Source organism: Staurois parvus, unplaced genomic scaffold (assembly GCF_062004578.1).
Source record: "Staurois parvus isolate SC_StPar_1 unplaced genomic scaffold, SC_StPar_1.0 ptg001160l, whole genome shotgun sequence".
NCBI lineage: Eukaryota > Metazoa > Chordata > Amphibia > Anura > Ranidae > Staurois > Staurois parvus.
In genome coordinates, this window is record NW_028318956.1 from 870 (window position 1) to 25,912 (window position 25,043).

Sequence of the window (25,043 nt, forward strand, 5' to 3'; positions counted from 1 at the left end):
GTTAATCTTGCAGGGGGTTCCACCATCACTTCAAATATGAACTGAAAAACGACTTCAAGCCTCTTTTGCACCACTGCTGCTCAGGACTCAGGCCTCTGCCTTTTGGTTGTTCCTGCAGACCGTCCTAATGCCATCCTGTGCTCACGTATGACCACTGTACCTCTCTCAGCTCTCCCTCTTACAACTCCCTGCTGCTCTGGCCCTCAGGCTTCGGTTCTCTGTCTGTTCCCTCACAGACTTCACCTGGACTGTGCAGACATGCACACCTCTGACTGCTCCCTTGCTGCCTCGCAGACTCCTGGGGAGGGTAGAGCCCTGAACTGCTGTCAGGCTCTTGAATATATAGGTTGTGCACAAATATACAGCCTGCCAGTTTGTTGCAAAACCTGGACGCAGGGGTTAAAGGCTTCATTCCACCCAAGCTGTTTGAAGCCTCTGGATTCTGGAGTCCAATCCAGGAATTCCAAAACCCAGAGAACACTGGAAAGCCAGTCTGTTCTGCTAAATAAAAATGATATTCTGGAGCCCCTCAGTCTGCAACTTTGTTTGCAACCCTGTGTGCCATTTTCCTCTTCCAATACAGTTGCAGGGTCTAGCACTGTTTCACCCCCCCCCCCCTTTAATTTGATCCAGAGGGTGGAACACACAAGCCCCTTACTTTGGTTCCACTATACCAGATAACATTTATCGAGGCTTCATTCTCTCTGACATTTCTTTTTTCCCTAAAGGGGAACTCTACTCAGTGCCTACATTGGAGTGTCTCTCCACCCCACTGATACTTCTCTTTGGGCTCTAATGAGATCTTTCCAAGTCTTTATTCGGGTGTGCGTTGATCAGCACTTCTTGGAAATCTTAACAGGGCCCCAACTCTCTACCAACCCTTCTTTCTCCTTTCTTCGTGTTCCAGGTTCCCTCCCTCCCTAAATTACTGTCCTGAGAATATAGGGGGCCTACTCCTATGGCGTCTGTTATGTTTTCCCCTCTCCAATCAACTTTTTAATCAAGGTACGCTGTTCTTCTGAACAATGTCTGGAACGACCCATTTTCCCCAGAATTTCAGAGAGAAATGCACTGTAACCAGCATGTACAACATTTGCTGCCTTCCTTCCTTAAATAAGGGCAATAATTGCCACCTGTTTTTCAAAGAATGACTCACTAATAGAACTCCACACTGCTATTATTTTGAACATGCCCCTTTCAATTAGTGATTCAATGACACAGAATCAGCAGCATGCATGTCATGACTGTTGGGTCTGTTGGATTTCTATTACTTTACTACACCTGCTAGTAAATTATTTGTCATGTAGAAATATCATTTCTACCAAAAACAGTGAACTCAGTTTTGTCAAAACGTTGGAAATTCTTCTTGTCTTTATTGAGATATTGATTAAAATCTTACTTTTCAAAAGGGGTGCACTCATTTATGCTGAGCAGTGTGTGTGTGTGTGTGTGTGTGTGTGTGTGTGTATATATATATATATATATATAGTGACATTATGAAGGGCGATGTGCTATGTATCACCTCACATGCTTTCATATGTAGAGAACTAATTTCCCATTCCACTTGTGACCACCAGTGGGTGGTATAGATAAAGCAGAACTGGAGTAAGAGGATTCTCTTGGCCTGGGACTCAGGAAGCCATACCTGAGAGAGGACTGTGGATGTGAAAGTTTGCTTTGTTCCAAAAAAAAAAAAAAAGGTTTGCACAATTTGTTCTTTTTTTTTTTTTTGTTGGTGACTGAGAAAAGCCCTTCACCTGTGAGATAGGAATGTCTGCTGTTTAAGTGCCTGGATGGCAAGGATTTATTTTCTGATTTATTTATTTTCCATGCAACCTTTTAAATAAAACTGTCTACAAGCCAGACTTTTAACAAAGACCTGCCGACTGGACTGCATTTTTCCCAAGGAAGGTGATCCCCATCTGAGCTAACCCCCAATATATATATATATATATATATATATATACACACAGTTAAGGCCATATATATTTGAACACAGGCACAATTTTCATACTTTTGGCTCTGTATGCCACCAGAATAAATTAAAACAAAACAATCCAAATGAGTGCAGACTTTCAGCTTCAATTCAAGGAGTTGAACATAAATACCAAGTACAAATTTTAGGAACTGCAACCATTTTTATACACAGTCCCTCCATTTTCACGGGCTCAAATGTAATTGTACAAGTGAATATAATCATAAACAAAATGTTCTATTTTAATATTTTGTTGAGAATCCTGTATTAGCAATGACTGCCTGAGGTCTGGAACCCATGGACATTACCAAAGACTGGATTTCCTCCTTTTTAATGCTTTGCCAGGCTTTAATTGCAGATGTATTCAGTTGTTCTTTGTTTGTGGGTCTTTCTGCCTTTAGTTTTGCCTTTAGCAAGTGAAATGCATGCTCAGTGGGGTTGAGATCAGGAGATTGACTCTCGGGCATTCCAGAATATTCCACTTCTTTTCCTTCAAAAGTTTGTGGGCTACTTTTGCAGTGTGTTTTAGATCATTGTCCATCTGTACTGTGAAGCGCCGTCCAATCAACTTTGCTGAATTTGTCTGAATCTGGGCTGAAAGTATATCTTTAAACACTGCAGAATTCATCCGGCTGCTTCTGTCACATCATCAATAAACACAAATGACCCAGTGCCACTGGAAGCCATACATGCCCATGCCATCACACTGCCTCCACCATGTTTTACAGATGACGTTGTGTGCTTTGGATTATGAGCTGTTCCAAGCCTTCTCCACACTTTTTTCTTCCTGTCATTCTGGTACAGATTAATCTTAGTTTCATCCGTCCAAAGAATGATTTTGTCTGGCTTTCTTAGATTTTTTTTTGGCAAAGTCTAATCTGGATTTTCTATTCTTCAGGCTTAAGAATTGTTTGCGCCTTTGCAAAGTGAAGCTGTACCTCATTTACTAAGCTCTGGAGCAAGTGCACAGAATAATTGTCTTTTATAAATCCACTTCACTGTCTTAAGCAAGCCATAGATTATGCAATTTTTTTCCCTGCAACCACAGGTTGCTTTCCCCATCAACACAGTCAGTGTTGATGGGGGAATCCCTCTAGCAGTGCACGTGGCAGGGAACCTTCAATTCATCTATGGCCGGCCTTAGTCCTCATGCACACTGGACATTTTTACAGCGGCTGTTTTTGGCTTTTGACGTTTTTTTCTACAGCCAGTAAACTCATCAGCATGTTATCCTATGGGTCCATGCACACATAGACTGTAATCAATGTTTTTTTGGCAGGGACGTTTTTTGGATGGGAAAAAAACCCCCCAGGACTAGTGGGTTTCTAGAGGAGTTTTTTATCTGTAAAACCTCTCTAACGCTGAAAAACGCGGTAAAATGCCACAAACCGGCGTTTTTGGACTTTTATTGACTAAAAAAAATTATTTAAAAAAAAAAAGCAAATGCAGCAAAATGCCGCTAAACGCTAATGCAAAATTTGCTAAAAAAAGCTGGAAACCTCATGTTTTTAACGTGACTTTACACAGCTAACGTTACCAGAACGCCCAATGTGCATGGAGCCTAATACTTTCAAAAATCCATGGCAGAGATCTCCTGTCAGTAGATGGTGTTTCTCCCTTATTACTGTTGTTGTCTGATTTAAACATTGTTTTGTTTTTTTATCTTGCAGTCAGCGACTGGAGATACGAGCACAAGTTGCAAATGCCTTCCTAGCAAAGTTCCAGCTGACATCTGAGGAAATGAGCATTTTACGTGGAAGTCATGAAGGTCCATTAACTGAAGTAAGGAGAAACATTGTTTTTTACTCCCTTCCCCCATTGTTTGATCTGTACTGGAATAAGGTGACACATACATTATTTGCAGTCATTTGTGTTACTGTTGCTGTAGTAAATAAAACAAATATTTTTTGCTATTTTAAGCAACAGAAATGTGTGAAAAAACTGTTGATGTCTAAATAAAGTGCATAAAACACCCCAAATGTATGGACAAAAGAAGGGCAGACAGGGTAGAAAAGCCATTGCATACTCAAGCGTATTCCAAAGTATTTTATCCTTGGGGGGAGCTTGGGCACACATTGGCTTTTCAACTCTGTCTGGTTGCAGGGAAGTACTATCAGGAGACCTCGGCTGCAGCTGTCAGGTGAGAGATGCCAAGTGGCCTTTACAAACAAATGCAGACAGCAGCAAGTGGACTATAGGGGATTGACCTGTGAGTATTACTAATACATGTGAGTGCAATGTTTTTGTTTTTTTTTTTATTTAGTTTTTGGCAATACTTTATTATCTGGAGCCATGTACATATTCTTTTAACTCACTGCTGACGAGATGGTCTGGTTTTGGAGTAAGTGGATCAAAGGAGTTCAAATAAATATCATAAAGGTTATTCACCTTATGTGAGCTACCCATGAGATCCCTAGTGGGGGGTAGCACAACATTTTCATTTTTGAGTGTTTTTTACTTTAGGGCCCTTTCACATGAATGTTCCAATCAGGTCCACCTGTCAGTTTTTCAGACAGACCGGATTGGATGGTCCATGCATTCCTATGGACCAGCAGGTGTAAACGGAGTTGTCTGTTTACACCTGCCAACCTCTGGGTTCAATCATGCCTGCTAAAAAAAAAAAAATTCATCCTCTTTTATTTGATTGCACTGGATCGGAGGCAGGCGGGTCTTTTTACACCCGGCGGCCCATAGTACTGAGTGGGCTCTGTCCGTGTCCACTCTGCATTAACTGAGCGGATATGGACCTGTCATCCGCCCTGCTCTGCTGCAATTAGCAGGGGATCTGTGAGTAGAACCCCTGGTGATCAAAGCGTAAAATGCCCATGTGGTGTTTGTGTATATGCAGTGTGTCCTGTCTTGATTTTGCAAAGACTGCTTTGTTCAGGGCCATATTCACCTTAGCCTGCATGGTAAAACACTGTGTTCCTAAAATGTTCTAAGAAAGTATGGTTTTCTAATTAATGGGGTCAAATTGATGATTATTTTCAACCACAGTGATAAGAAAATTTGAAGGAACAGGGAGGAAAATATTTCTCGATCGAACAGTTTGTGGCTTTCATTTGGTGATGTCCATACATTCCAAAAGCAAATGTTAAAAGCAAACAAAATCTTTTGAATGTTTTGAGAATTTTGTACAAATTTTTGACCCTTCTATGGCCTGCATAACTGGCCTATTGGGTCTGTCCGCCCGCAACTGATATTTAGTTGTTTAGTAAACTCTAGCAAAGTTATTTTATTAGCACCATCATAGTTCAATTTCTATCTATCCTGCCACCATGCTTTCTAAGTTTAATCACTTATATCAGTATTAAAGCATATTAAATGCAAAACCAAAGATGTAATATATTTCAGTTTACCAATCATTAGATGTGGTGGCTGCATTGATTTTCTTTTTTTTATGCTTTTTTCCCCTCTGTTTTCATCTGGTGATCTGGCCAGTAACACACCTATATTACAGCACCCCCACTCTGAATGAAGGAGCATAGAGGGCACAGCAGACAGCAGCATTATCAGTCTGGGGGGAGGTGTTAGATGGATTAGTAGATTTAGATACACTAACAAATTGAAGCTGAACTCAAGCTCACACTGCAATTACATAAGCAGTTAAAGCAACAGGTTTTTTTTTTGAGTGGGGGATAAAGGTTTTAGATGAATGAAAAAAGTTGATCAATGTAAGCACTCCTGTCAGTGGTAAATGGTTTGTCTCTACACTCTTAACTGATACATTTGCAGGAAAGCGTTACTGGTCAAATCACCAGGTGAAAATTAAAGAAATCCTAAAAAAGAAAACAAATGCTGCCATCACATCTATTAATTGGTGAGCAGCAATATAATAAATGTTTGCTTTTGGGTTTAATACCACTTTAAATGCAAAAGCAAACATTTATTATACTGCTGCTTATCAGGTCTTAGAAGTGGTGGCTGCATTTGTGTTTTGGCTTTTTTTCTTTCTTTCTTTTTACCTGGTGATCTAGACAGTATTTGCTTTTCAAATGAACAAGCTGACCTGCAAATGTATCAGTTAAGAGTGTAGAGGCAAACCATTTACCAATGATAGGTTTCAAATGAACTACTGTAATATACCAACCATGTTTTAGTTTTGAATTATAACTAAAGGCAAAACCTTTTTGTTTTTTAGTTTAGGATATAGTGGAGATGGATTAGAACACATATTAGACTTTTATTGCTGTTTGTGCCTCCATTAGGGGGGGTCTCTGTCCTGTTTACTGTTAGCAGAAAGTGAAAGCAAAAGAAAATCCCAAATTTTGGGTTGCCCCCAGAAATGTTAGAGGGGAAATTTCCATTGGGGACACTAGTTCTAGTGACCTTGGGGCCCCAAGGAATTTCCTTAATTTGTAGGGATTTCCTCTCACTTCCTGTTTTGGCTATGGGACCGGGAGTGAAGGTAAATCTCCCCAGTGAGATGCACATGACAGAAAAAACTGACGGGTTATTGAACTCCTTTACTCTATCCACAATGGGAAAAAAAGGTTTTGCACTTTAATGGTTTTCTACTTTACAAGTGAGCACAGTACTGCAGGTAGTTTCTGTAAATGTATATACATACATTTTAAAGGAAAACTCCGCTTTAAATAAATATATATCAAGCTATTTGATAATTTAGGCTAGGTTCACACTAGTGTGGCTGCGATTTGACCTGATTTTTAGTGCAATTATGAAGTGCGACTTGGTTGCATTTTGACTTGTTCATTTTTGGTAGGGGAAGGAGACTGGATGCTGGTTTGTTACGTAGCTGGTACCTGCCGGAATTCCAACAACCAGTGACCCATCCCTGCTTTCAAGCAGGGATTCCAGGTTGACAGCAGAATGAAACTAAGGTGCCTGTCAGTGAAAAAAAAACAGTGTGGGAGCCCCCCCACAATCCTTAACAGGCCCTTCAGGTCCGGTTTAGGTTTTACGGGGGACCCCATGGCAAAAAAACAAAACAAAAAAATGTGTGTCCCCCCCCTCTCAAATATAAACCAGATACTTATCTAAGCATGCAGTCTGGCAAGACAGGAAAGGTGGGAGACATATCCCACCTCCCATCCCACCTGAACCATACCGGGCCAGCAGGTGGTAAGTGACTCTTTTGTGCAATATCGTACAGAGAGGGTAAGTATGATCTATGTTTTTTATATATATATATATATATATATATGTATATATATATATATATGTGTGTGTGTGTGTGTGTATATATATATATATATATATATATATATATATATATATATATATTTATTTCTACATACATATAAACAGCAGAGAAGAATCGGGTCACCTGTCCTTAAGAGAGGGCTTTGCTATGTGATAGAATTGTGTAAATATCTGTATTGGATTGACAAATCTGCAAATTGAGAGATTGAAGACCCCCTTATATGTGTTGTATCTTTGTACTTAAATGTTTGACTGGAATTCAGCTTTCAGCAGCCAACTATATATTTTTTATAACTAAACTACTGGTATTTCTTATGGATTTTATTATTATACGGGATTTATATTGTGCCTACAGTTTGTGCAGCGCTTTACAATGTAAGGAAGACAGTACAATTACAATACAATTAAGTACAGAAGGAATATATACAAGGTCCCAAACACTGCACACCTAGCAAAGCCATTAGTAACATACCATGCAGCTTTGCAAACCATGACAACGCTGGGGATGTTCTGTTGCTCCGCATCCCCCCCAGTCTACTCATATGACTGACCCACAGCATTTCACAGCAGTTTTTTTAAATCTTATTATAACCCAAAAGCTTGTCATGTGATTATTGTTGGCCAACCATTCCAGCTGCAATCCTAGTGCCATATTCAGTAGAACAGCAGGGGGTAATTGTGTGATGGCGGTTGCTAAGATTCTTAAAAAAATTATTTCCAGATCTGTTATATACATTTCAACATATCAAAAGTAGAAATACACTTTTACTAGCAAGGGACAGGTTCAGAATGTGTATTAGCAAGAGTATGCAGTATTTAAATAACCCAGCTGCGGGTTTGGAGTTTGTTGGCCCATTTTCGTCTTGTGGAGGGTTAGGCGATTCTGATGTTATCATTTGTTCTTAATTTGAAGGAGTTCTTCAGGGTTCTGGATAAAGTTAAACAGATCCACAATGATGTCAAAGTGCTTCTGCGAACAAACCAACAAACAGCAGGGTAAGCTTTGTGTTATATGTTGTTCTCTATGTACATGTGAACAGTCATTGCTAAGATAATTCTTTGCAAAGTCTACTACTCACAAACCAATTTGCCGTCAAGAAAATCTGATTATATCATTATAAAAATGTTCTCAAGAGTCTCTTATAAATAGCAAAGACTTTGGTGTTTGTAATATATTCATTTTGGCATCTTTTACATTAAATAGGAGATACACTTGGTGGAAGGGACCCTTCTGTAAACCAACAGGATTGATAATATTGCTTTGGATTGCAGTGCAGCAGAGGCAGAGTTGTCAGCTCTGGGGTTTATCTGTACGTGGGGTGTTTTTAAGGAGCCAAAACAAATAAGCTATAAACTTATTGTAAATGTATTCCTTATTATGGGTCAGGTCTAAAACATGACATGTTTCAAAAGCAGGTCAATGAGAAATATTGCATATTATTATTTATTTGCACAAGCAGCAAGCAGATGGGACTCTGTTTTCCTTTTCATGTGTTTGTCCCTACTGCATGTGGTTTACAAAGGCTAAAGTAGTACTGAAGTGGAAATTTTTTTTTTTTATCTTCGTTCATTCTCTGCATTAAGGTAAATAACAACCCTCTACGTGTCCTACCCCCCTTTGTCCCTAAACACATACCTGACTCCATGTCATCTCCCCTGCATTGTCTCTGTCTCCAGCACCACTCCCTTCACTTTTTTCTTTCACAAGAGACACTGAGGACAGCCGAGCCATAGGCTCCTGTTGCTGTCAAATTCCTGTGTGAATCAGGCAGTAATTTATTTATTTATTACAGATACTTATATAGCACCATCAATTCACACAGTGCTTTACATATATTGTACATTCACATCAGTGCCTAACCCTCGAGACGTACAATCTAAGGTCCCTAACTTACATTCATACATACACATACTAGGGCCAATTTAGACAGGAGCCAGTTAACCTACCAGCATGTCTTTGGAGTGTGGGAGGAAGACTGAGTACCAGGAGGAAACCCACGCAGGGAAAACATACATACTCCAGGCAGTTGGTGCCATGGTTGGGATTCGAACCAACAACCCTAGTGCTGCCAGGCAGAAGTGTTTAACTGTAATTTATCCCTTCTCAGATGTTTCCATCCAAGGTTTCAGTGAGAGATCCCATACTTGGAAAGTAATTGTGCTTTAGTAAGGAATCCTGTTACGTAGTTACTGCTTATATTTAACATTTGATACCTGATTTTGACAGGTACCCGCTCCCAATTCCAGGTAAGATTGCAGTGGCTTTCTTTCGGCCCCTCCTTCCTCCCCCCCTGCAACCTTCTGGGACACACACAGGTCCTAGATGACTGTAGGACCAGTCACACAGCCTGTGACATGTCACATGCCTGATGAAGGGGTCCTACGAGACTCCGAAATGTTGCCTTGCTTTAACTATGTGATCGTCCATTAAAACGTTTAGACCCATATTGGTGATCCCTGGTGTGCTGGCGACATTCTCCCTTGCAGTCACACAGCACAACGTGGCTTGCGCATGCCCAGTAGGACACCGGCTGTGAAGCTGGAAGGCTTCATTGTAAGTTTCTCTTACCCAAGATGCTGGCTTCTTCACCCGAAGCCAATTGAAGAATCGGCTCAGGTGAGGACATCAGTGGATCCCTGGACAGGTAAGTGTCTTTAAAACTTCACATCAGATCTCAATGGGGAAAAATATCATGCTGGATATCTATACTGATATGGACTGGGTAATGTGTTAGGAACGTAAGGATGCCTTATTGTTTGATGGAAATGAAAATTATGAACCTGCAGAGAACAGAATTCAAAGAGTGAAATCAAAGTGAAAAAATGATGCAGCAGGCTAGTATATTTTGCTGAAATTTCATTGCAGCAACTCAAAATGTTTTCAGTAGTTTGCATGGTTCCCACGTGCATGTATGCATGTCTGACAATGTAAGCACATGCTCCTAATGAGACGACGGATGGTGTCCTAGGGTATTTCCTCCCAAATCTAGACTAGGGCATCACTGAGCTCCTGTCACAGTCTGAGGTGCAATCTGGCGGCATCGGATGGAGCGAAACATGATATCCTAGAGGTGTTCTATTGGATTTAGGTCAGGTGAGTGAAGGGGCTGTTCAATGTAATCAATTCCTTCATCCTCCAGGAACTGCCTGTATACATCAGGCCGGGCATTGTTGTGCACCAGGAGGAACCCAGTACCCACTAACACTGGGTCCACGGATTTCAGCCCAATACCTAATGGCAGTCAGGGTGCCATTGTCTAACCTGTAGAGGTCTGTGCGTCCCTCCATGGATATGCCTCCCCAGACCATCACTGATCCACCACCAAAACTGTCATGCTGAACGATGTTACAGGCAGCATAGCATTTTCCATTGCTTCTCCAGACCCTTTGACGTCTGTCACATGTGCTCAGGGGGAATCTGCTCTCATCTGTGAAAAGCACAAGGCGCCAGTGGCTGACCTACCAATTCTGATGTTCAATGGCAAATGCCGATCTAGCTCTATGGTGCCGGGGAGTGAGCACAGGGCTCACTAGAGGATGTCGGGCCCTCAGGCCACCCTCATGAAGTCTGTTTCCAATTATTTTGTCAGAGACAGTCACACCAGTGGCCTGCTGGAGGTCATTTTGTAGGGCTCTGGCTGTATTCATCCTGTTCCTCTTTGCACAAAGGAGCAGATACCAGTCCTGCTGATGGGTTAAGGACCTTCTACGGCCCTGTCCAGCTCTCCTAGAGTAACTTCTTGTCTTCTGTAATCTCCTCCATGCTCTTGAGACTGTGCTGGGAGACACAGCAAACATTCTGGGAATGGCACGTATTGATGTGCCATCCTGGGGGAGTTGGACTGCCTTTGCAACGTCTGTAGGGTCCAGGTATTGCCTCATGCTACCAGTAGTGACACTGACCCTAGCCAAATGCAAAACTAGTGAAAAACAGTCAGAAAAGATGAGTAGAGAAAAAAATGTCATTGGCCTCCATCTGTAAAACCATTACTCTTTTGGGGGTCGTCTCATTGTTGTTCATCTGGTGCACCTATTGTTAATTTCATTAACACCAAAGCAGCTGAAATTGATTAACAACCCCCTCTGCTACTTAACTGACCAGATCAATATCCCAGGAGTTGAATTGACTTGATGCTATATTCTGAGTAAAACGTGTTCCTTTACTTTTTTTGAGCAGTGTGTATATATGTATGTATGTGTATGTATGTATGTGTGTGTGTATGTGTATATATATATATATATATATATATGTATATGTATGTATATATATATACACAGTTGCAAGAAAAAGTATGTGAACCCCTTGGGATTACGTGGAGTTTTGCATGAATTGGGCATAAAATGTGCTCTGAACGTCATCTAAGTCACAACAATAGAAGAACACAGTCTGCTGAACATAATACTACACAAACATTAGATGTTGTCATGGTTTAATTGCACATAACATGTAAACATTCACAGTGCAGGGAGGAAAAAGTATGTGAACCTTTGGACTTAATAACTGGTTGACCCTCCTTTGGCAGCAATAACCTCAACCAAACGTTTCCTGTAGTTGCAGATCAGACCTGCACAATGATGTGGAGTAATTTTGGACCACTCCTCTTCACAAAACTGTTTCAGTGTAGCAATATTCTTGGGATGTCTGGTGTGAATCGCTCTCTTAAGGTCACGCCACAGCATTTCAATTGGGTTGAGGTCAGGACTCTGACTGGGCCACTCCAGAAGGCGTATTCTGTGCTGTTGCAGCCATTGTTTTGTTAAATTACTTGTATGCTTTGGGTCATTGTCCTGTTGCATCACCCATCCTCTGCAGAGCTTCAGTTGGCGGACAGATGGTCGTACGTTTTCCTGCAAACTGTCTTGATAAACTCTGGAATTCATTTTCCCATCAAGGACAACAATCCGTCCAGGCCCTGAGGCAGCAAAGCAGCCCCAAACCATGATGCTCCCTCCGCCATGTTTTACAGTGGGGATGATGTTTTGATGTTGGTGTGCTGTGCCTTTTTTTCTCCACACATAGTGTTGTGTGTTCTTCCCAAACAACTCAATCTTGGTTTCATCTGTCCACAGTATATTTTGCCAGTAGTGCTGTGGAACATCCAGGTGCTCTTTTGCAAACTTCAAACGTGCTGCAATATTCTTTTTGGACAGCAGTGGCTTCCTCCGTGGTGTCTTCCCATGTACTCCATTCTTGTTTAATGTTTTCCTTATTGTAGATGTGTCAACAAAAATGTTAGCATGTGCCAGAGATTTCTGTAGGTCTTTAGCTGACACTCTGGGATTCTTCTTTACCTTGTGCAGCATTCTGCGCTGTGCTCTTGCAGTCATTTTTACAGGACAACCAGGCCTAGGGAGAGTAGCAACAGTGCTAAACTTTCTCCATTTGTAGACAGTCTGTCTTACCGTGGACACATGAACATCAAGGCTTTTGGAGATACTTTTGTAACCCTTTCCAGCTTCATGCAAGTCAACAATTCTTGATCGTAGGTCTTCTGAGAGCTCTTTTCTGTGAGGCATGGTTCACATCAGACAGTGCTTCTTGAAACCAGTAAACCCAAAACAGGTGTGTGTTTTTTAAGGGCAGGACAGCTGTCAGCAACACATCCAATATTATCACACTGATTGGAGTCAAGGTTGGCTCACTCCTGGCTCCAATTAGCTCTGGGAGAAGTCATGAAGCTAGGGCCTCACATACTTTTTCCTCCCTGCACTGTGAATGTTTACATGTTATGTGCAATAAACCATGGCAACATCTAATGTTTGTGTAGTATTATGTTCAGCAGACTGTGTTCTTCTATTGTTGTGACTTAGATGACGTTCAGAGCACATTTTATGCCCAATTCATGCAAAACTCCACGTAATCCCAAGGGGTTCACATACTTTTTCTTGCAACTGTATATATTTTTTTTTTATTTCAGGTACTTAAATAGCGCCATCAATTTACGCAGCGCTTTACATATATATTGTACATTCACATCAGTCCCTAACCCTCAAGGGGTATACAATCTAAGGTATATATAGTTATAGTTAGGTCCATATATATTTGGACACAGGCACAATTTTAGTTTTTTTCAGGTTTTTACCAAAACATATTCAAGCTATAGTTATACAATGGATATGGGCTGAAATTGCACACTCTCGGGTATAATTTGAGGGTATGTACATCCAAATTGGAGGAAGGGTTCAGGAATTACAGCTCTTAAGAGTAGCCATCCCCCCTTTTTCAAGGCACCAAAAGTAATTGGACAATTGAATATAATCATAACTAAAATGTTCATTTTTAATATTTTGTTGAGAATCCTTTACTGGAAATGGCTGCCTGAAGTCGGGAACCCATGGACATTACCAAAGACTGGGTTTCCTCCTTTCTGATACTTTTCCAGGCTCTAGCTACCTTCAGTTGTTCTTTCTTTGTGGGTCTTTTTCTGCCTTTAGTTTTGCCTTCAGCAAGTGAAATGCATGCTCAGTGTGCTTGAGATCAGGTGATTGACTCTGCCATTGCGGAATATTCAACTTCTTTTCCTTCAAAAGCTCCTGGGTTGCTTTTGCATTGTGTTTTGGATCATTGTCCATCTGTACTGTGAAGCACCATCCAATCAACTTTGCTGCATTTGGCTGAATCTGGGCTGACAGTATATCTCTAAACACTGCAGAATTCATCCAGCTGCTTCTGTCACATCATCAATAAACACCAATGACCCAGTGCCACTGGAAGCCATGCATGCCCATGCCATCACACTGCGTCCACCATGTTTTACAGATGACGTTGTGTGCTTTGGATCATGAGCTGTACCAAGCCTTCTGCACACTTTTTTTCTTCCCATCATTCTGGTACAGATTAATCTTCGTTTCGTCCGTCCACAGAATGCTTTTCCAGAACTGGTCTGGATTTTTTAGATTTTTTTTTGGCAAAGTCTAATCTGGATTTTCTATTCTTCAGTCTTATGAATGGTTTGCATCTTCTTGTGAACCTTCTGTATTTGCTCTCATGAAGTCTTCTCTTGATTGTAGACTTTGACAATGATACGCCCACCTCCTGGAGAGTGTCCTTCACTTGTCTGGATGTTTCTTTATCATAGAGAGGATCCTACGATCATCCACCACTGTTGTCTTCCATGGATGTCCATGCCTTTTTATGTTGCTGAGCTCACCAGTGCATTCAGAATGTACCAAACTGTTGATTTGGCCACTCCTAATGTTGCTGCTATCTCTCTGAATGATTTGTTTCATTTTTGAATCCTTACAATGGCCTGTTTCACTTGCATGGACAACTCCTTTGAACGCATAATGTAGGTTTACAGCAATGGATTCCAAATGCAAATACCACACTTAGAATCAACTCCAGACCTTTTACCTGATTAATTGATAAAGGAACAACGAAAGAGTAGCCCACACCTGACCATGAAACAGCTTCTGATTCAACTGTCCAATTACTTTTGGTCCCTTGAAAAAGGGGGGATGGCTACCTGAAAAAAATCTAAAAGTGTGTGTCAGTCAGTCAAAGAATGTGGTTGGCTGAGAACCAGGTACAAAGGAAACTAGAGAAACTAATACATGGCTTACACCCGCAAGTCTTCAGGAAACTTATCTAAGCCAAGTCGCTATTTTTTTAGAAAACACAATCACTGAAATAGTACCAGCAAATTGGCTTAGAGCAAATGCGGTACCATTTTACTAAAAGGATCAAAATGTATACTAGAAAACTATAGACCAGTCAGTCCAAATTTGCCCATACATACGTCCGTTTTTTCATTCAGCCAGCGGGTTGATCAAAAAAACTGACCCAATTCCCCCATCCACACATTCATTGTGGTTGTGGGGATCATCCCCACTGTGTCATTGTATTTGTCAGAATACACAGATTAGCACTGCACCCTATTGCCTGCAGCACTGATCAAGTGAAAATATACCAACAGGGCGGTTGAACAGAAGTTGATCGGTAGATTGACTTCTGTTCAACCACAGTGGCCACAAATGGATCAAAATTCAGCAGGTCCCTGCTGAACTGACCAAGTTTCAATCCATATATGGCCAGCTTAACATCAATAGTACATAAGAGGTTTTGAGGGAATGGTAAGGGACTCTATACAGTGACAAAGGTATCATTAAGTGTTCTTGCATGGCAAGACCACTTACTGTTATCTCACTTATATATTCTTATTATTATAGCCAAATTTATCACCCTAACTCCTCCCACAGTTTTTACACTACATAGACAGTAATATACCGAAACGTGCGGATTCTTCCCAATTGGTGTGCTATAACTTTGTGGAACGTTTCGCCGAAATGGTTCACGAAATATCGGCATTTTTGTGGTGAAATTGGTCCCATAGGAATGAATGGCGGAATGTTCAAAACTAGAGTGGGAGCTGACAAAACCTTTTCACAGTTACTCCAGCCACTCCAACCACACAACAGTTACTCAAGCCACTCCACCCAGTTACTCCGTCCACTCCAGTTGTAGACTGGAGGCAAGAACACTTCACACAATTTCCCCAGAAATTAGAGCTTTTCTAGTTAGTAATAAACCAGCATAGATTTATGAAAGACCATTCTTGTCAGACTAACCTATTATCTTTCTATGAGGAGGTAAGTAAGAAATTGGATCGTCAAGGTCCAGTGATCATTGCTTATCTAGATTTTGCCAAGTAGTTTAACACTGCACCTCATGTTCAATCTATAAAATAAGGTCTGTTGGAGGTAATGTGTGTGTGTGTATATATATATATATATATATATATATATATATATATGTGTGTATGTATGTGTATGTGTGTGTGTGTGTGTGTGTGTGTGTGTGTGTTAAGATGCGATGGTGCTTGTATGGCCACGCACTGCTCAAATGTCAACCTGATTCAGCAGGAATCTCCCCAAATTCATGCCATGTATAGCTAGTTTTACTTTTCTGGCCGCCTGTTTAAATAAGTCAATTTCAGTGGGTAAGCTGATAACCAAGAATTTTACACAAGCAGCATTTTGTTCTATTCCTGCAGCAGCTGCTTCTGGCTACCACTAGAGGGGGTTGAAAGATAAGAAGTGAGATGGACTCTGTTGGCAGTACAAGTCTTCCCTATCTTTTTTTTTTCCTTGGTTCCCTCTAGTGTTGGCTGGAAACAACTGCTGTAAGAAAAGAATATAAACTCTACTTCATTGCGTAGAATCCTGTGTCTGATTTTCAACAAAACACCTTATGGCATACGGCAACTGGAATATTTTAGAATTCTGCACAGATAAATGTGAACTTGTCTTACAAATTAAATCTGTAAGTGCTGTCCTTAGCAGTGTATAGAGTTTTCTTACCTGCATTTAATCACCCCCTGAACAAAAGAACCAAATTCTGTATGGGTGGATGGCCATTCTTTGCCAATCCCTTATTCACGTATACTTTTTGTTACTGCATCTAGCAATTAATAAGAATACAGTGCACATTAGCTCTGGTGTTTGCACACTGATGGATACACCTGCTTTAAATAGAAGCATACTGTGATGTGCCTCTGTGATTCCATTTTGATTATAAAGAAGGATATATTAGCTCTTTCCTCCTCCTTCAGTTTGCAATTATGTTTTGTTGATTTTGTTTTGTTGTTAGGCTGGAAATTATGGAGCAGATGGCTTTACTCCAAGAGACATCATATGAGCGGCTGTATCGATGGGCTCAGAGTAAGTGTACTTTTTTTCTTTTATGACTTGCAGTGGTGCTTATAAGTAGGAGCTTCTCCCGTAAAAGATTAGTGAACCTTGTTTAGCTATGACACTTTGTTGAGTGACCTGGGAATGACAGACTAAAAGCTGTTCCTCACCTGCTGAAGGCTAGAAGATTTTTGACAACACATTCATAGTAACACAGACCATACAGAAGAACTAGGCCAGTCCGGACTGCAGAAGAAGGAAGAGAGTTTAACATTGAGGTCAAAGTGGAACAATAAAAGCCTTCCCTGTTTCTCCTAAAATTTAATAACTTGTTTTGGATGGAATTGCCCATGAATAACATGGTACACTGAGCAGCAATAATTAAAGTGTTACTAAACCCCGGACCGTGCATTTACTCTATCTGGTCTTCCACAGTACACAGAACATGGAAATGCAATTATTTTAGTTAATATAAACTGCTAAATACCTTTTCCCATCAGCAGTTAGAGCAGTCTTGTGACTTCTATCAGTGTCCAGCAGAGCACTGGTTAAAACTTGTAGGAGGAGCTTTCATTCTGCTCTAGGAGGATGCAGAACCACTGAACTCTGTCTGGACACTGCTGATTGGCCCTGTGCTGATCACATGCACTCTCCCAAGACAAAAAAAAAACCTCTCTAGCAATACACACCAAACTGAGTATGTGAAGAGTGACTACTCATGATATGTCTTATCAGGAGATAAGAGGGGGACACTGGAAAAAGGGGAGGATCAGAGAAGACCGGATCAAACAGCGTTTTTACATAATGCAGAGTATTAACTTCTTAGGTTCCACAGTGAGTATAACAAGCATGCTTTACTGCGTATACAGACTGATTTTACTGTTGTGGGTTTAGTAATACTTTAATAGTAGTAACTCGGAGATCACCTTTGCAACTTCTGCCCCCTGTAAGATGCGGAACACTGATCTGTAAGTGGTTGCAGTGGAAAAAACTATGTTCCCCTCGCTCAGCTACCAAACACAGCTTCTTGTGGTCAAACCAGCGCTCTGGCCGAAGTGTTTCCATACTCCATCCACGGGGATTATAGTTAGATTCAGTTGGCTACTCTGTAACATCCAATAACATGCAAATCCTTATTAGCTACATGGTAAAACACAAAAATAACAGGCTATTTTGTTTCGGCTGTGACAGCTTTCCTCATAGCATGTTGTCACAGCTGAAATATTTTAGCCTGTTATATTTGTGTTTTACCATGTAGCTAATAAAGATTTGGATTTTATTGGATGCTACCGAGCAGCCAGCTGAATGTAGCTATTTTCCCAGTAGGTTGCAGCACTTTATTGCTCTTTGAATATGGCTATGGGCTTTTGTAATGAAGTGGACATTAAAGCGTGTGTTGTACTAATCACATCATAGAAACTCATGCTTATGATATTGAGTTCTGGAGTTAGCATGTATTACTTTTTTTCTTCTAATGGTAGATGAGTGCAGAACATTGACGCAAGAATCATGTGACATATCTCCTATTCTCTCTCAAGCGATGGATGCTCTACAAGACAGACCTGTCTTATACAAGTAAGTTTCTGTATTCGTATTGTGATTATATTAACAGATAACTTCAACAGTATTTACAAGGGGTGTTCAAGTCAAACCAAGACTTTTAACTTGACTGGTATAAAAAGGGATGCTAGCAAGGCAGTGGCAAGTGTCCTATTACTGATAGGCAGCGCACATGTCGCAGGCCAGTCCAGAGACCGTTAATAAAGATGGCAGACAACAGTGTTAGTGCGTGCAGGAACAGCGTGTGATGATGAAGTTTCTTGTGAACGAAGGCGTTAAACCCGCGGATATCTACAGAGGACTTCAAGCACAGTACGGTGATGAGACGCTCAGTCGCAGTAAAACATTTAAACGGTGTAAATGTTTCAAAGATGGCCGTGCGTCCGTTAGTGACGATCCCAGCCTTGGTGGTTCCTAAACCACAGCAGTCGTTTCTGTGAACATTCAGCGCATGGAATGCCTGATCCCTGAAAATCAACATATAACCTGACTTGAAATTGAGAGATGAATCCTTCTGTTGAAATGGTGAACACAATCATTCACAAACATTTGCATTTTCGAAAAGTTAGCACACACTGGGTACCAAGATAGCTTTCTGCTTTTGACTGGCGCAGAAGTGATGTGCATACGCGGCCGTGGAAAAAACCGGCTTGGTTTGATCACTAAAGGCATCCTTTTTCTCCAGCACAACACATGACTCAGCTAGGAGGTATTGCCACATCCCCTTACAGCCTGGACCTTGCTTCAAGTGGTTTCCACCTGTTTGAACTCCTAAAAGAGTTCCTTGGGTCAGCATTTCAGCACTGATGATGAAGTGAAGCAGGCTGTCCTAGGATGATTCAGGCGTACTAATAAATCTTTCTATGCCAAAGCTTTCCAGGTATTAGTTAAGTGCTGGAATAAGTGTATAAAGGAAGCAGGGGAGTATGTAAAAAAAATGCAGTTTCCAATCCTTGAAATATGTTCTTTTATTATATAAACTCAAAAGTCTTGGTTTGACTTGAATGCCCCTCGTAACACTGCTAAATGTCGTCATAATAAGAGCAGAACTCTTGTTTGCTACAGTCCCATCTGTGTTGCCAATGGAACACCTGGCCAAATCATAAGGCCACTGCCTGCTGCAAGCAAAACTGCTATTTACTTTTTAAATTGTGCGCCTTTTCTGTGTCACTGTTGGTCTTAGGGCTCGTTCACACTTGACTGTTTTACAAACGCTTGCCAAACGCCCCTATAGCGTTTGGCAAGCGTTGGTCCGGTGTTTGCGGAGCGGTTTTTAACACTCGGCAAATGCTCCGCAAATGCCGCATGCGCGGGTCAGCGGCAGTTGCTAGGCGTTTGCTGACCGTTAAAAATGCTCCGCAAAACGCCTATAATGAAGTTTAAATGGTGTTACCGCTCCGCAAACGCCCCGCAACCGCATCGCACCATAGACAAGAATACAAGGTTTCAACGCCACCTGACTTGTCCAGAGGCGTCCGTTTTGCCGTGCCGCGACGCTACCGCTCCCGTTAGAACAGCACCATGTGCTGCAATATGCAGAATTGCCAGAGGCGTTTGGGAAGCAGTAAAAACTCTTCCCAAACGCCTCGCTGCCGCCTGCACACAACGCTAGTGTGAACGTAGCCTCAAGGACGGCCTGGGACCACTAGTGAGCCTGCCAAGCCTACTTGTTACTTGAGCACAGTGTACATGACAGCCCAGATTTGATGATACTGTACATGCATGGGGATTGGCTGCTTTTCTGCTCCCTCTCTCACTGCTCTGTATCAGCCCAGCAATTCTTTGACATTCTGAGCTTCCACTGCTTAAAGTGATTGGTCACAAAAGCTTTAGCACTTTCTGCTCTGCAGTACAGGTTAGGAGTACCCCATGTGGGATATACCACACTGCACATGGGGGATAATGGGTGCAACAGGAATATGGTAAGTTGTCTTATCAGCTCATTAGTCCCTATTCTTAGATACTGTCCTCTTCAGAGGTATCTAGCTTCCCTGAATGCTTGTTCCTACAATCTGTGTTGCATGGTGGCTGACCACATTATGAAAAAAAAAATGTAGTCCCTCCAAAGTGTTTTGCTCAGCAGTACCAGATTGTGTAGGAGTCCCTAAAGAAATGGGCAGTCCTAAGAATAATCAGTCTACACCCAGTCAGTCAATGTTCAACAGACAATGATGAAACTGCAGATATTTGGATTGATGCTAAATCCTTAGAAATCAGTCCTAGATGACTCATTGCTTGGATTATCTGGGCCTAATCTTTGACAGGTGGCCCTTTCCAGGTTCTTTTTTCCACTGGACTAGCCCCTGTCTCTCTGGAATCCAGCACCTATGGCGCATGAGCCACCCAATCATTGGTTTTGCAGAAGGGTTTTGGGACTAACCTCCTTTGAATCAGTACTATATGCCAAATTTCTCTCCAGGCCGTTGCATTTTAACTTTCTGCCAGTGTCGGACAAGTATCACAAACAAACAATAGCTTTCCCAGTACACTTACCAGCCAGCCTGCAAAACAACCAATGATATGTGTTGCCTGTCCATGTGCACTGTACTGCAAAGTCTATGTGACAGGCCCAACCAGGATAGGGGATGGGAGGAGACTGCAGGCTAGCCTCTTGCCTACTGACTATGGGCTCTGGCATCTGAGGGGCTCTATTCTTTGGGAGGTGTGTGCCTGGAGGTACCTTTTTGGAGTAGTTTTACTTCAGATTCAAGTCCAAGTCTCCTTGAAACACACAGACTCTGAGACCTGGAGGACCAGGATACAGATTGGGGTCTCTTTGCCCGAACCAGCATTGACTGTTTCAACTTCCCTCCTTTACTTAGATCAGATGTTAATATAATCAGCTCAGAACAACCTGATGCTGAGGTCTCTTGCTGTAATCTGTTTATTAAGGTGTGATGTGTTTACTGTTGTGTTTTTGTCCCAATGTTAATTGAGGTAATCAAGACACCTATTCTTTCTGTCAGTTGGCTTAATGATGGGATTAGTCTTGTGTCAACTTTACATTGTTACCTAATCAGTGTGGGGTGTTTTATCACAATGTGTAATATTTGTTTTTATTGACCATATGGGGACTGCTTTTATTTTTGAAGTGTATAAAAAACTTGTATTTATGTTCCATAAAGTAGTTCCAGTTGCACCTAAGCTAGTGTCGTCTACTTCTTGGTGCAATGCCCAGCTATAATACCTTGATCCTGTGTCCCAGCAGAGAGGAAGCACTCAGGTGGGTGTCAGGCAGTCCGTCAGAGGCTAGTTATAGGTTGGGGTGGCTGCCCCTTTTTTTTTTACAGTGTGGGTCAAGCGGACTCGGTCTCTAGATTGCCCCATATGCCTGACCAACAAAACTAGGCTTGCCCTGGTGGAGCAGATTTTCAATTCCACTCTGAAATTCAGAAAATCTTGAAAGGTTCTCATGACAACTACTAACCTATCAGACTAGGTAGGAGTCCTGATGCCCTACCAGTGCAGGGACTTGATCTATGGAGGTAGCTTGACTTCTAATCAATACAACTGGGCAATTCAGTTGTTCATTCAGCATAGCGAACATGTCAACAGGACTTCTATGATCTAAATCAATAGAAGGCCAAATAAAAGACCTAAAAATGCTATCCTTAAAGTGGGTCTAAAGCTTAAACATTTTTTTACCTTTCATTATTTGCATTTGCATGTGTGTGGACTTTAAAGACTGAAGGTTAGATTTCTGATGGAATTGACACCACTGCCCGATCAGTTACACAGGCACTACAACACCAGAACATTCGGGGTCTACTAGACCCCTGATGTCTAATTTAAAAAGCACCTGTTACAAATAATACGTTATCACATAGTGGGCTGGTGATCCCTTATGCCATATCAATAAAATTATCCCCCCCACGTACACACCCACATACGTATAAAAATACATACATTGAGCGTGGATAAAAAATGTAGATTGTGCTAATTATGTTAGATATTGCCCAGCACGCCGGAGTGAAAGCAATAATTCTAGGGTCATTATTAATGGTTAATTCTAAGCTGATGACAAGTAAGGGTTTTTTTTTCTCTATTTAATTTAAAACTCTTTTTTTTCGTATTTATTTTACCTTGTAATCCGATGGAGTTTTTTTAAATTCAAGTACGTCATCTTTTTTGGGATATCCTTGTTGGGACAATTAATAATTCTTTATAAAGTTTTATGTCTACTTTACAGCATCACATAGTAACTGAATTTTGTAATTGTATGTCTATACCCTGGCCACTGTCTACTTTAACCGCCTCCCGCCAGCTATATTGTAAAATGACGGACGCAAGGCGGTTCTCTTGTTCTGGGAGGACGTCATATGACGTCCTCCCATTCTAACTGCGCATGAGTGGCTCCAGGAGCGCACAGCGTGGCGATCGGTGGTGCACTGTGTCCCTAGGACACAGCGGATCACCGATCAACGGAAAGAGCTGAAGATGTCGGCTCGGTCATGTGATCAGCTGTGTCCAATCACAGCTGATCACATGTAAATAGGGAAATGCCAGTTATCTGTATTTCTCTCCTCACGAGCTGTCACGCTGACATCTCGTGAGGAGAGGAGAGGCGGTAATCGGCATCCCTCAGAGGGGACATGTACACTGATCATCAGGGCACTGATGATCAGTGTGCCCTGATGATCTGTGTAGCCCCAGCAGTGCCACCTGTCAGTGTCCATCAGTGCCAGCTGTCAATGCTCATCCATGCCACCTGCCAGTGCCCATCAGTGCCACATTTCAGTGCCAACCAGTGCACATCAGTGGCACATTTCAGTGCCCATCTGAGCTGCCTTTCAGTGTTACCCAGCAGTGCCAGTCAGTGCCGCCTAACAGTGTGCATCAGTGCCAACTATCAGTGCCCGTCAGTGCTGCCTAACAGTGCCAGTCAGTGCCGCCTATCAGTGCCATATATGAGTGCTGCCTTTCAGTGCCCATCAGTGATGCCTGTCAATGCCCATCAGTGCCACCTACTAGTGCCTCCTCATCAGTGCCACCTATCAGTGTCCATCAGTGCAGCCTATCAGTGCCCATCACTGCAGCCTCATTAACGCACATCAGTGAAGGAGAAAAATCACTTATTTACAAAATTTTATAACGAAAAAATAAAATACCCAGAGGTGATTAAATACCACCAAAATAAAGCTCTGTCACAAAAAAATGATAAAAATTTCATATGGGTACAGTGTTGCATGACCGCGCAATTGTCATTCAAAGTGCAACAGCGCTGAAAGCTGGAAATTAGCCTGGGCAGGAAGGGGGTATAATTGCCCTGTAGGCTAGTGGTACAAAGAGAAGCAAAGGTGCCCCTGACAGTATTAGTCTATTTTTTTTTCTTCAGGAAAACCACTAAAAAGGCACTACATATAGGACTGGTTCACACAAGAATGCAGGGCAGGAAACCCATGTTCTGTGCTTTTCCCGCACGGTGATCAAAACGCACTGCAGATGCAATCTGCAGTGGATGTCAATAGTAAGCTAATAACACCTGCGTTTGCCCAAACCTGATTGCATGATACAAAACTACCATTTGATTTGATTGCAGTGAATTTCTAAAAGTGATGCATGCACTACTCTTGGTGCACTGCTATTTTATCCCATTTATTTTATTTTATTTCAGGTACTTATATAGCGCTGTCAATTTACGCAGCGCTTTACACATATATATTGAACATTCACATCAGTCCCTAACCCTCAAGGAGTGTACAATCTAAGGTCCCTAACTTACATTCATACATTATATTATATACATATATTAGGGACAATTTAGAAAGGATCCAATTAACCTACCAGCATGTCTTTGTAGTGTGGGAGGAAACTGGAGCACCCGGAGGAAACCCACGCAAGCACAGTGAGAACATGTAAACTCCATGCAAGAGGCGCCATGGTCGGGAATCGAACCCATGACCCATTTACTGCAAGGCAGACGTTCTAACCACTAAGCCACTGTGCCGCCCCATCCCATTGAAAATGAATGGGCTGAAATCGCACAAAACGCACAGTGCGGTCCTGTTCCTGCACAGTGTGAACCAGCCTTTAGACAATGACAAAGGAACTTCACAGAGGAGTGCAACTTTTCACTCACTCATTAGTCATTAATACTGTGTATGTTCCTTCCAGAGCAGGTTCACACCAGAAAGCAGTGCAGGAAAACAAAGTGCAGTACGTTTGTCCACACTGGATTGCATAGTTTCTCTCCCCTCCCTCCTAGATTGTAAGCTCCAAGGAGCAGGGCCCTCGAACCCCTCGTGTATCGCATTGTATTGTTATTGTACTGTCGCATGTATTGTCTCCCATTGTAATGTACAGCGCTGAGCGAACTGTTGGCGCTTTATAAATACTGTATAATAATAATAAATAGTTCCGAAATATCATGCGATCTGGGTTGCAGTGAGTTTTCAAAAGTAGTGCATGCACTACTTTTGGTGCGGAGTGATTTCTGCCCATTGAAAAATGAATGGGCTGAAATTGTATCGTACAGAACTGCATGTGATTCACACAGGAACACACAGTGCGTTCCTGTGCGATTCCTGGTGTGAACTGGACCCCAGAGAAACCTGCTGAAAAAAGAATTCTAGTTTGCACATCACATTGCCACTAGGTGGCAGTAACACAATGTAGTTTTCACAAGTTGTATAACATACTGTCCTTGCACAGCAATAAGCAGGCAATGCTAATTCTTACCATGGGAAGCTATTTTGTAAAAACATAATTCATATCT

At 41.7% G+C, this 25,043-nt stretch overlaps 1 protein-coding gene across 1 annotated transcript in view; it reads left to right on the forward strand.

The window, feature by feature from the left end:
• Nucleotides 1–3,638: 3,638 nt before the first annotated feature.
• The window catches only part of LOC149439103 (conserved oligomeric Golgi complex subunit 6), a 92,788-nt gene continuing 71,383 nt past the window's right edge, over nucleotides 3,639–25,043 (forward strand). The window contains exons 1-4 of the mRNA XM_089659473.1: nucleotides 3,639–3,757; nucleotides 8,052–8,134; nucleotides 16,728–16,798; nucleotides 18,250–18,343. Coding sequence (XP_089515599.1) covers nucleotides 3,716–3,757; nucleotides 8,052–8,134; nucleotides 16,728–16,798; nucleotides 18,250–18,343 — 290 coding nt within the window. The 5' untranslated portion in view covers nucleotides 3,639–3,715. The remainder of the gene's footprint in view (nucleotides 3,758–8,051; nucleotides 8,135–16,727; nucleotides 16,799–18,249; nucleotides 18,344–25,043) is intronic.